This window comes from Acomys russatus, chromosome 8 (assembly GCF_903995435.1).
Source record: "Acomys russatus chromosome 8, mAcoRus1.1, whole genome shotgun sequence".
NCBI classification, from domain to species: Eukaryota; Metazoa; Chordata; class Mammalia; order Rodentia; family Muridae; genus Acomys; species Acomys russatus.
In genome coordinates, this window is record NC_067144.1 from 4133266 (window position 1) to 4146214 (window position 12949).

Sequence of the window (12949 nt, forward strand, 5' to 3'; positions counted from 1 at the left end):
AGACGCACCTGACCATAAGACGCACCCAGTTTTTAGAGCAGTAAAACAAGAAAAACAGTAAAAAGAGCAATCGGACCATAAGGCGCACCCTAATTTCCCCTCACTTTTGGGGGAAAAGTGAGTCTTATGGTTCAAAAAATATGGTTCTTCCTGAGTTTTAAGGAGCCTACCTTTAGAACACAGAGCTCTTTCCCCAGTCAGTGGTCACCTTGTCGGGACTACAGGACTACATTATTACACCCAGCTCTCTGGGCCTGGTAGTCTAGGACTTACTGAGAAGATCAGATTGAAAACATGCTGCAGATGTGCTAGGAACTGGAGTTTGGGTAAGTTTAAGGCCTGCACTCATTGTACTCTGCCCCAGGAACTGCCCAATGTAGCTTAGCTCAACAAATACTGATATATTTAGACCTAAGTAAAGGGGATCTGGAGGGATGGCTCAGAGGTTCAGAGTACTGGCTGCCCTTCCAAAGGTCCTGAGTTCAATACCCAGCAACAACATGGTGGCTCACAACTATCAATAGTGAGATCTTGTGTCCTCTTCTGGCATGCAGGTGTACATGCAGGCAGAATATTGTATACAAAATAAATCTAAGAAAAAAAAAAAAAAGAATTAAGTGAAGGTAAGTAAGGAGGGATGGTGCACACCTGTAATTCCAACACTCAGGACACAGAAGCAGGCAGAGCTCTGTGAGCACAAGGCCAGACTAATCTATAAAGTTTCAGGCCAGCCAGAGCTATATATATAGTGAGACCCTGCCAAAGAAACAAACACAAAAAGCAAAAGAAAAAAACTAAAACTGAACCAAAGAAACAAAAAACCACCCAAAACAACTTTAATATAATTTCTTATTAAAATTCTGATAGTATTTTCTGCTAAGAGAAAGATCTTTTTCTAAAGTTTTGTTTTTGTTTGTTTTTCTTTTTTTTTGAGACAGAGTTTCTCTGTGTAACGGCCCTGGCTGTCCTAGACTTGCTTTGTAGAGTAGGCTGGCCTTGAGCTCACAGAGATCCACCTACTTCTGCCTCCATGCCTAGGGTCTAAAAGTTCTTAAAGAATTTTAAGGGTTTTCTTCCTTCCTTCCTTCCTTCCTTCCTTCCTTCCTTCCTTCCTTTTTGTTGTTGTGTAGCCCAGGCCTCCAACTTAGAGATCTGTCTGCCTCTGCCTTCCAAGTGCTGGTATTAAAGGCATGTGCCACCACCATCTAGCCCTAAGAATTTCTTAATAACCAAAATAACCTTAAAAGTATAAAGTTGGTAAGCCAGGTGGTGGTAGTGGCACACACCTTTAATCCTAGCACTTGTGAGGCAGAGGCAAGTGGATCTCTGAGTTCGAGGCCAGCGTGGTGGTCTACAAAGTGAGTTCTAGGACAGCCAAGGCTACATATATAAACCCTGTCTTGGGGGGAAAAAGTTGGAGACCTCATACATTGTGATGGAAATAAAACAAAGCAAAACCAATCAAAACAATAAGGGATTGCCTGGCATAAGACACCAAGAACAGTGAAATAAAGTAGGAGTCTGGGGGGATATGGCCAGTTGACTTATCAAATGTGTTGTTGCTGACACCGGAGAAGAGCCCAGAGCATTGCACATGGTAAGGTACTCTCCACCCCTGCGCCATATGTCTGTTTGTCAAGTGACTGTTGACCAGCTGGCCTCAAATATCCACCTCCCAACTTCTGGGATTAAAGGTGTGTGATCACTGCCTGGCTAGTCAGTAGAGTCTTGTGTGGGCTGAAGTGGGGTGATCTGGAAGCAAATTCTTGGAGAAGAAATGGCCTGTGATGAGTATGTAGGAATGGTCTGGTTCGGGTTGACTTGAAGAAAAGATACTGCCCAACATTGCTAGAGTTCGGGCTTTACGCTGATTTGTCTTTTGTCTCTGTCTTGTTCAAAGAAGGGCCTGAAGTTGGAGGCAGTTGGAAGTTCATCATTATCTTGCTGTGCTGAAGGAAAAGTCCTTTAGCCAGCCAGGGTAAGATGGTTTGCTTAGCTCCTCTCAGAGAACCAACCCTTCATTAAGGCCACTCCCATTGACAAGGTGTAGTGACTGCTTTCCTGGGGCTGAGAGGCCTCTGCCATAGGGAGCTGAGAGCCAGCACTTCATTGGCAGTGCTGCGTAAGCCCACCCCACACTAAACTGCTGTGCATCAAGTATCACTAAGGTAGAAAAAGTGGTGCTAGGTAAACCAGTCATACCTTTGACTAAAGTGTATCCTGGTCTGAGAAATGCTAAGTGGATGCATCTGAGAAGCACTGTGATACTGTATCTTGGCCTGTCCACAAGGAGCAGGTGTGTGTGAGGTATGCGTGTCCTCACCACAACTTCTACAGATTAGGAAACCAGTGTTTGGGACAATCAAACACTTGATCAAGGTTGTGGAGAAGATAGGAGGTAGGACTGGAGAGTTGTCTAGAGAGGGGCCGACATTAAAATGTTCCTTTGGAGTAAGAGCTAAGCTCCTGGACGGAGCCTTATCTGACCATGCTTATAACCTCTTGATCCAAAGCTGTGTGTCTCTACCCTTCTGCCTAGCTTGCCCTCTGCTGGGGCTTAATTCATTTGTTACTTCTGAAGGAAGCCCAAGGCTAGGTTTTGTGTGCGTGCGTTACATGTTTTTGTACTGGGCACATTGTAGGTGTTTACAAATGTGGACTGGGTGAGATGTAAGTGTAAGGACACGGGCTATAATTGGTATCCATGTACTTCTTGGGTAATAAGAACGGGAAGTGTTCCGACAAGCTTCCTAAGAAGGCCAACCTTTTTCCTTTCTTCTTCTTTGGTTTTTTGAGACAGTGTTTCTCTGTGTAGCCTTGGCTGTCCTAGACTGGGTTTGTAGACCAGGCTGGCCTTGTACTCACAGCAATCTGCCTGCCTCTGCCTCCCTGAGTGCTGGGGATTACAGGTCCATACCACTAGGCCCTGCTGAAGGCCAACTTTTAATATTACATTTCACAGACTTAAAGGACAGAAAATCATCCTTCCTTGATGCTGTCACAACATAGAGCTTTTTTTATTTTTTATTTTTAAGTTAAAGTGACTGATGTCTTTCTTAAAGTGTCTGAAGCCAGAGATAGGTGAATTTTGTGTTTTTGGTTCTCCCTTTTGTGACACACGCCTCCTATATCCATAGGCTTAGTGATTTAAAACAGCCATTTTATCATTTGCTTATGATTCCACAAGTTGACAAGGCTCAACAAGTTGACCTTACCTCAGATTTACTGAGCCTGCTGGGATGGCTTCAGCAGCCTGCAGGTAGAATGCCTAAGCGTGTCTTTGCTCAGGGCCTTGGTTTTCACTCTAGTGTACTCATCAGACCTCTTTCTGTGGACGGGGAACTAGATTTCTCAAGATGGCAAAAGCTGAGATGCTAGACCTTCCTAAGGTTCAGCCTAGCGCAGGAACAGTGTCTCATCTGCTTGTGGGTGAAAGCAGCTGACAGACCAGTCCCAGCTCACGGTGGAGGAGCCACATTGGAGCAGGGGTCCTAGGGAGACCCTGTGTATTTTACTGGGGCCTGCTGAGGTAGCCCAAAAGCTTGAAGTGATGTCTGGCACAGCAGGTTGTGTCATGAGGACACATTCATGCTCTGGCCCACTTTCCCATCCTTCTTTGCTTCCTTCAGCGCCTCGGTAGGCGGTAATTGCTTAGCTAGTCATATCACAGCACTCACAGCTTCAGGCTTTAGAGCTGCGTGCTGTGTGGCTATGGGCAACTTTCTGAACCTTTCTGTGTGCCTGGGTTTCTTCCAAGTATAAAATGAAAATGTCAGAAGTATTTATCCAGGAAATGGTACAAGAATTAGAAAATGCCTAGGCTGAGCACCCCCTCCCCCTGAGTTTGTGGGGCAAATCAGATACAGAATAGCATGTTCTGCTAGTGAGGTTTGATTCTAGCCTTGGAGAGGCAGCATTCATGAGGTGTGCCCAGCATGGGCCTGGCTCTTCTTCCCCAGGAAGCCCCCAGTAGGGGTGGCTGTTGCTGTCCTTACTGTACTTGGAGAAGTCTTCTGTCCTGGATGCTGCAGGATATATTGGTGCTAATTTGCCACTGTACCTTGGTATCTGGCAGAACTCACTGCCTTAGCTTACTGCTGTGTGCCACACCTGGAAAAGTACCTGCATGACTTGAGATTAGGCTCACAGCCCCAAATGGCTTTCCTGGTTTCTCAAACCTTTTCTGTGAGTGGGTGGGCAAGAAAGCTACTGTCTTGGAGTTCCTTCTCTCCTGTGCTTTAGCCTCTGGGTAAGTGTGATGCCAAAGAAGAGCAAGGCATGCCAGTGTGCTGGGTGGTGCACTGACAAGAAGAGCAAAGGCATGCCAGTGTGCTGGGTGGTGCACTGACAAGAAGGTACCAGGTGGAGCCCTTCTGCTCTGCCTCAGCTTGCTTTTAAGATCTACCTTCCATTATGCCACTGTAAAATTTCTGCATCCTCTTTTTCTTTTTCTTTCTTTCTTCCTTTCTTTTTTTTGGTTTAATTTTTTAGTGTGTGTGTGTGTGTGTGTGTGTGTGTAGGACAGAGGACAACTTGCAGGAGTTGGTTCTCCCACCATGTGAGTTTTAGGGATTGAATTTAGGTTGTCAGGCTTGGTGGAAAACACTTTTACCTGAGCCATCTTGCCAGTCAGCGGATTCTTTTCTTTCTTTTAAAGATGTATTTATTATGTATACAGTGCTCTGCCTGCATGTGTGCCTGCATGACAGAAGAGGGCATTAGATCACGTTATAGATGGTGTGAGCCACCCTGTGGTTGCTGGGGATTGAACTCAGGACCTTTGGAGGAACAGCAAAACAATCAGTGCTCTTAGCCTCTGAGCCATCTCTCCAGCCCCCATGGGTTCTTAAAGACTAAGACAAAACTAATTAAGATCTGCTGTGTCTGGCATCTGGGGGAAGACTTTGAAGCCCTCCTACCTCTAGGTGCAACCACTGCCAGGTCTGTTCCTTCAGAGCTATCTAGAATAGCTCTGAGCTGTGTGGAGGCTTATCTCATGAAGCCCAGGAATAAAAGGATAACCTGTGTCAGAGAAAACGAGGACTGAGCCTTCTACAAGTCCAATGTCCAAGATAGCTTTTAGCAGTGTGTGTATGCGCGCACACACACACATACACATGCTCCAGAGAGGCACCAAGCAGCTGCTTGTCTAGACTTGACCAATTTCTGTAGCATGTAGATCACACTGAGGGGACTTGAGGGCCAGGCAAAGGCTACCATGTGATGATGGCGTCTAATGTGTTAGCTTGTTAATTTGGAATTCAGCAGCCCCTAGAATATGTAGTGCAATGTCAAAACTTTCCAAAGGTCCCTATTTGTATTTGACATACCAGTTCTGTAGTGGTCTTGCACAGCTGTTTCTCTCACTACCACTTAGTGATCAGTAAGAATAAAAATATATTTCCCTGTGTTGTGGGAGTTCATGCTTGATTAGATCATACAGCTAAGTCTCAGGAAGATGATGCCAAGGGGCATCACTAAGGACCCATATAGGTTACTGCCTTTGGGTACCCACTTTGGATTTTCCATACTGGGATGGGATCCCTGGCAGGGTTTACAGCTCTCTCTCAGGTAGACATCATGAGCTCCCACCTTATTACTTGTGAGAGTCTAGAGCTAATGACTGCATCCCTTGCCTATGACAGTAGCTGCTGATGCTCAGTTGACTGTCACACTTTTAGTCACTCATAGGCTGAGGATGTAGTGTGAACTCAGTAGCTTCTAATATGACACCTTCAGCTTTGGTGCCCTTGGCCTTGGAAGCAGAACAGGGAGATGGACATTACCCACTAGGCACAAGCCCTTGGATTACCTTCCACAGACTGCTTAGTTTTGGTTTCTTTGGCTGATTTGGTCTGCCCTGAAAACCAATTTCCTAAGCCAGGCCTGTGTACAGAGGGGCCCTTTGTGGTTTCTTTTCTTCTTTTTGGTTTTTTGAGACAGAATTTCTCTGTGTAGCTTTGGCTGTCCTGGACTCTGTAGACCAGGCTGGCCTCGAACTCCACAGGATCCACCTGCCTTAGCGTCATGAGTGCTAGGATTAAAAGTGTGAACCACCACCTCCTGGCTGCCTTTGTGGTTTCTTAGACCCTGCTTTAACCCTTGACCCTCAGGAACTCTGATCATCCAGTTTAATAGAGTGTACACTTTAACAGAGGACTAGACAGGGGGTGCTGAGAAGGTGCCATTGTATGATACTACTCCTGCAGAAATGTGAACAAATGTCTACTCATTCCATGTAGGGAACCAGTGGTGAGCCAGTGGGTTTTTCAGGTTACTTACAGGAGTATGGAAGACTCAAAGACAGCTGTATTTCTGGAAGCCCACCCTGGCTTGAGTGACAGCTCTTGAAAGCTGGAACCTAGAGTGTACTGCATGGCATGCGGTACGGGCAGCTTGGTAGGTCGCAGAGTGTCTCTCTCAGCATGCTTAGTTGGTTTGAGCCTCTTCTAGGCAGCTCAGCTGGTCTGAAAGTCTCTCAGTAGGCCTTATTGCCTATGCAGTTTTTGGGAGGAAGGGGGACCAGTGTATCTGTCAGTTTCAGAAATTTCCTGAGGTTTTTGTTGTTTACTTTTTAGTTTTAAGTAACTTCCCTGAAGTATGGAATGTTTTACCTCCCTTTAGAACATTCTGAGTCTTACGAGCTTCTCTCCAAGATGGAGTGCTTTATCTTGGAAGGAATTGCTACACATCCTGTGAGTATAGACTTACAGGACCACTTGGAGGAACCAAAAGCTTAACAATGGAAGGAAGGGCCCTAGGCTGTAATGACCCATTGGACCTGCTTATAACCTTCTTTCCAAGTTGTTGGCCAAGTACAGACCCACGTGATTGGAATATGTCATCAGGCATAGATGTGGACCCTTTCATAGGAACCTATGACTTGAGCTTTATTGCAGATAGTTTATAGCCTTTATATACTCAGGTCCCCAGGAAATACCCAGAGATGTGGTAGTCTCTTATTCTCAGTGATGGCGTGCTTAGTGTCTGTTGGGCTTTCAGCTGTCTAATGTTGCTTGGAGAGTCTCTAGCAGTTTTGACTAACTGAACCTGTTTGTTTACCCCACTCTTACAGGTAATTTTACCTATAGCCTGATGGTTTGCCCTAGGTGTAAAAATGAGAGATGTTATTTGAATAACCAATATTTTATTTTATTTTTTCTGTTTTCTTTTTGGTTTATTGAGACAGGGTTTCTCTGTGTAGCCCTGGCTGTCCTGGACTTGCTTTGTAGACCAGGCTGGCCTCGAACTCAGAGATCTGCCTGCCTCTGCCTCATGAGTCCTGGGATTGCAGGTGTGTGCCACCACTGCCCAGTGTATCAATATTTTATTGTTATTCTCCAGTGAGTAAAAGCCCATCTAGATATGTTTTTTCTTTATTTCCAGGCAAGCCGATATTTTCAGTTGATATTCACCCTGATGGGACCAAGTTTGCAACTGGAGGACAAGGTATGTTTGTAGAGTGAACATCACTTCCCTGTTGCCATACTCGGCTTCTCCTGGTGGTCCATGGTTAGCTGTACTGAGACAGTCTGTTGGCTGGTAACATTGCTGGACTCAGTTTAAAGTGCACAGTTTGAGCAGCTTAAATCACAAACTTCTTTTGGAGCTGGATATGGTGGCACAGGCCTGTGCTCTCAGCGTGTGGAAGATAGGAAGATATAAATTCTAGGCTAGCCTAGACTGCAAAGTGAAATCCTACTTCAAGATGAACATTTTTTGGGGGTCTGTAGGATGATCTTATAAATATTTTGAAACTGGCTTATCATTCTAATTACTTACTGCTTTTTATTAAGTTAAAGCTAGAATGAAATTGTGTCCCTACACTCAGGTTATTAGATATAAATTTGTAGGAAGCCTCCTTAGACAAAAGACCAGCTACAGAGCAGCAAGGATTCTGTCAGTAATTTCAACTGAAAAGAGGAATAGATGGCTAGCCTGTGCCCATTGTCTAGACAGGGGAATAGATGGTTAGCCTGTGCCCATTGTCTAGACAGGGGAATAGATGGCTAGCCTGTGCCCATTGTCTAGACAGGGGAATAGATGGCTAGCCTGTGCCCATTGTCTAGACAGGGGAATAGATGGCTAGCCTGTGCCCATTGTCTAGACAGAGGAATAGATGGCTAGCCTGTGCCCATTGTCTAGACAGGGGAATAGATGGCTAGCCTGTGCCCATTGTCTAGACAGAGGAATTTGACTGTGTTAGTAAGAAAGTAAGACTGTCAGAGCATTTGAAAATATCATCCATAGTATTATCAATATGCTTCATTTGGCATCTGTTGTAATGTTGAGATAGCATAGCTCTGTTTGGAAAGACAACAAACACCGTTTTTAATGCCAGGAAACCAAGCTTTTATTTATAGTGGTGAGAAGTAGCATTCGCTCAGGATGCCCCACCTCCACCTTCCAGGTGCTCCAGGCTGGGCTGACAGTAGGCCATTTGCACAGAGGTAGGTGCAAGGCTGTTGTGGTTGAGACTGTCCCCTTTCAGGTATAGGAGGGATATTTAGGAAATATTTTTACATAATGGCCAAGAAGTAGTTTCAAGCATTTTGCCATTACTTCAGAACATCCATTCCAGACATTCATTATTTTCTCATGACTTGTAAACAATCAATCAAACACAAATAATTAGTAAAATGTAAAGATAGACTTTCAGCACAGCTGGCATCAACTTATGACCCTCCTAAATTCCCTCTTTTGGTTGATCTCCCATCTATAGGTGACTGCAAAGGGCAGATAAGAAGGTAATGAGCCCTTTTTCCTGTGTTCAGGGCACATTTCAAATTTGGGTCTCAAAGCGTCCAGTCAATTCTGGAAACAGCCACCGGATCCAGGCAGCACCTTGAAGGGGAGGGAAACCCTGGTAGGGACTGCGCTTTTCTCCTTTTCCTCAGTGCACAAGCACAGACCTGAAGGGACCTGGTAGTGACTTTCCTTCCTCTTTGTTTTGTAGATGAGGAGTCTGTGTGTTCTTGATGGGAATGAGGACCTCAGAGGCCAGACGGGGCTCTGTCCCCTCCTAATTTGTAGTTCAGCCAGTACTCTTTTTATAAAGACAGGCTGGCCTCAGCTACTATTAAATTCACTCTCTTTTGGGTCCCTGTAGGTCCTTGTTTTTCCCCCCCTTCACCTTTTGTGTCATTTACATTAATAATTCAAGAAAAGTGCTTAGATCTAGTCAAGTATGAATTATAGAAACTAAATGAGCATTTTCTATATAGTTAATGTTATCAATTTCAAATTTCCACTTTCTGCATATTGAGCTTTTCTTGCTCCTTCATTCCAGGACAGGATTCTGGGAAGGTTGTGATCTGGAATATGTCTCCAGTCCTCCAGGAGGATGACGAGAAGGATGAAAATATTCCCAAGATGCTTTGCCAGATGGACAATCACTTAGGTATTACAGAGTGGCCCTTTGCAGGCTTTGCGTGTTGGCAGAGTGCCCAAGGTTAGCACATGTGTTTGTAATTAGAGAGATAAGGCCCCGTGCTGCGTTAACTCCCCTCGGCCTGCTGTCTGAAGGCACAGATGTTGGCTGCACACCTGGGTGAGTTATTCGGCAGAAGACTCGGCCCGCCCACAGAACCGTCTTTGGACAGTCTGCAGGTACCTCTGGTGATTTCCTGCTCATGAGTCGTTACTGCCTGATTCCATGGGGCTTTGGGGCCAGTGACCTGGACACAGTAGGGTTCTGGGGAAGGGTACATGAGAGACACCAGATGTCTTGGATTGGTGCTATGTCAGTAAGAGTTTCTCTGCCAGGACCCTTTAGACTGTGGAACGATTTCATGTTTTCCTTCCCTGTTGTATGTAAAGCCTAAGTGCCTATTGGCAGTTACTAGTGTCTGGTGTTAGTCCTTTCCTCTGCTTTGTGTGCTCTTCCCCTCCCAACAAGCCTCTTGGACTCACTAAGTCTAGAGCGTAAGTTGCTCATGGGCCGTGCGTTGGTGTCAATGTTATTAGGATCTATCGTATTTCATATCTCCCAAGATTGGGCTGTGGGTACTCCTGGAGGCTCGGACCTAGCAGAAGCCTGAGAGGAGTTCTGCTGGACTTAGCTTAACTGCACGCAGAATCAGTCAGTCTCCTGTGCTGATGAGTTTCAGAAATCTAAATTTAAAAGTGCTGACTTTGAACAATTGAGGTTATTCAGAGCTGTATGTTCTACCCAGCAGCTTCTTGTAAAGTTCTGGAAAAGGCATCTTGGCCTTCTTAGTACATATTTCATTTTGAGAATAATTCCTATTGAAATTTGCCTCATCAATAGATTCCAACTCATTATTTGGAAATAATGAAGTTTATCACTGTTTATAGAAATAAGCCTCCTGCTTATTTCAGCACAATTCTCAGATGATGCATATTTCCCCTCTAGAGTTCTGGTCATTTGTTATGGCATAAGATTAGTGTCTAGCTGAGTTGTTTCTCTGGGTCTCTTACACAGTAAGTGCTTTAACTAGATTAGGTAGTTTTATAAACCTTTTACTTCTTGCCAGACTCTGCATAATGCAAACGGGCATGCCTATTGGATGTTCATCACCTTATTTTTTTTTCTTCCCAGCATGTGTGAACTGTGTGCGGTGGTCAAACAGTGGGATGTATTTAGCTTCTGGGGGAGATGACAAACTGATTATGGTGTGGAAGCGGGCTACGTAAGCATCATTTTCCTTTTTCACGTTTAATTTTTAGAAGCTTCTTTGCTGGTCTTTATCAAAGTCACCTTTCCCACCCTGGCGTAGAAGTCCCAACTTCATAAGTAGCAGGAAGTTGCCATAGGTCAGAAGCGGATGAAGCCTGACAGTGGCTTGGAGGCTGCCATCCTGCGCGCTGACCAGGTCAGCTGTCCTTAGCTGAGAAGAGAGGGCTGCTCCTCACAGCATTGACATTGTGCCTCTGTTTGTTATTCAAATAAAATTGCATGTGGAACCTTCACCTACAAAATGGCTACAGTCTGATGGAGTCAGGCCCCGGGGAGCCAGAGCTTACCTTCTTTGCCTTATTTGTGGTAGCCTTGCAGTACTTCCTGCTCTGTACCCAAAATGAACTAAGGCTCATCTGAGGAAATTTTTTTCTTTACCCCTGAGCATAATGGGTCCTGGTACTGTGTCCCATAATAAGCTCTCCATGTGACTCTGGGCCACCTGGCATCATTGTTTGGCCAGAGTAGCTATGGCCATGGCTTTGAGAGCCATGCCTACTTGGCTGCCTGCTGAGCTCTCTGGGAGTGCAGAGCTTTCCAAGAGCAAAGGGCATTCCCAGAGGCCTTGGACACAGGTGCCCTCCTCCATGTTACTTCACCTGGAAGGAGTCAGCATCTGTGGCTCTTGTGGTTTTCTTCCTTACTTTGTAAGGCAGGGCCATTTAATCCATTATAAAGGGACTTAAAATTATTGTTCTTTTTTGAGTCAGGTATAGTGGCTCCATCCTGTGGACACAGCTACTCAGGAGGGATTGGCTTGAACCCAGGAGTTTGAGATTATTCTGGTAATGAACCGAGTGAGACCTTGCCTTCAAATAAAAATGCAGTTGACAGTCACCTTTTTTAAAAAAATTAGAAACAAAAGCCAAAAAAAAAAAAAAAAACCAAAAACAAAAACAAAAAATAACCTCCCAGAGGTCTTATATAGCCCAGACCCTTGGTTGACCTTGAATGTCTGATACTGCTGTCTCTACCTTCTGAGTGCTGAGATTAGCACTATGCATCACCATGCCCAGGCTTGCCTATTTATTTATTTATGATATCTTAAATAGCCAACACAAATAACATTTTTAGTATGCAGTTTGGAAATGATAAAAATCTCTCATAATCTTACCACCTAAAGAAAGCTATGGTTAAGTTTTTTTTTTCTGATGTATATATATTCCTTTGCTCTATTCCATGTGTAGAGTATCTATGCTATGTGTATTTTTTACTTTATATAAATGGTATCATATTGTAGATGATGTCCTTTGGTCTGCTTCTTTTACTTAGTCTGTCTTGAAAATTTTCCTGTTGAAGATTTGCAATGGCTGAGTAGCATTTCACAAGCGCATGGACTGATCATAACTTACCACCTCTGCCACACCTTTTGTTTAGCAACCTGGTTCTTTTAGCTACTATCTGGTTTTGCCTTTTCTGTTTGCTATGATAAGCTGTGCTACAGGGAGCATCTCTGAACAGTACCTGGAACACTCCATGAGTACGTATCTCATGCCTCTTCCACACAGGTACATTGGGCCCAGCACTGTGTTTGGCTCCAGTGGTAAGCTTGCCAATGTCGAGCAATGGCGGTGTGTCTCCATCCTCCGGAGTCACTCAGGTGGTAAGTGGGCTGCTTGTTTGGGTAAGCGGTTCCTGATAGTTGCCTTAGAAAATCGTTAGTACCTCTGTGTCTCTCTGTTACTATTTGATCCTTCAAGTACTATCTGGGATTTTGGGATTTCCCTATCACCACTTGTCCCTTAAAGGCTTATGCAGTCACTGGCTCCACCACCTGCCTTCACCTGCATTCAGTTACCACCACACACTCTGAAAGCAGGTAAATGTATGCGCTTAACATGGAAGCCCAGGTTTCTGTTGTTTATTCTGCAGAGTGCCTTCACTGGCTCACTAAGTCCATAAACACATTTCATTAATTCTTGAGAAACAAGCCTGTAGGTGCTTCTTTCTTTACACGTGCGCGTCGCACACGCACACACACACATTAGCTTATCTGTCTTTGTGAGCATGTATACCATCATGAACATGTACAGGTGAGAGGACCTTGTCTGAGTTGTTTCCCCTGCTCTATTATGTGGGCTCTAGGGATCAAAGTTAGGTTGTCAGGCTTGGTAGCAAACACTCTTGCACACTGAGCCATCTCACTGGGCCTATTGGAAACTTTCTTAACTTGACTTTGATATATTTATAAAACGGTTTAAATAGATTTGCTTTGGAAAGAGTGGCATTTTACAGATTGAAGCTGAAGAA

General features: G+C 44.6%; 1 protein-coding gene across 1 annotated transcript in view; it reads left to right on the forward strand.

Annotated features, from left to right (window-relative positions):
- Positions 1-12949, forward strand: part of LOC127193370 (protein HIRA) — a 79445-nt gene that overhangs the window by 9541 nt on the left and 56955 nt on the right. The window contains exons 2-5 of the mRNA XM_051150696.1: positions 7387-7449; positions 9290-9400; positions 10562-10652; positions 12208-12302. Coding sequence (XP_051006653.1) covers positions 7387-7449; positions 9290-9400; positions 10562-10652; positions 12208-12302 — 360 coding nt within the window. The remainder of the gene's footprint in view (positions 1-7386; positions 7450-9289; positions 9401-10561; positions 10653-12207; positions 12303-12949) is intronic.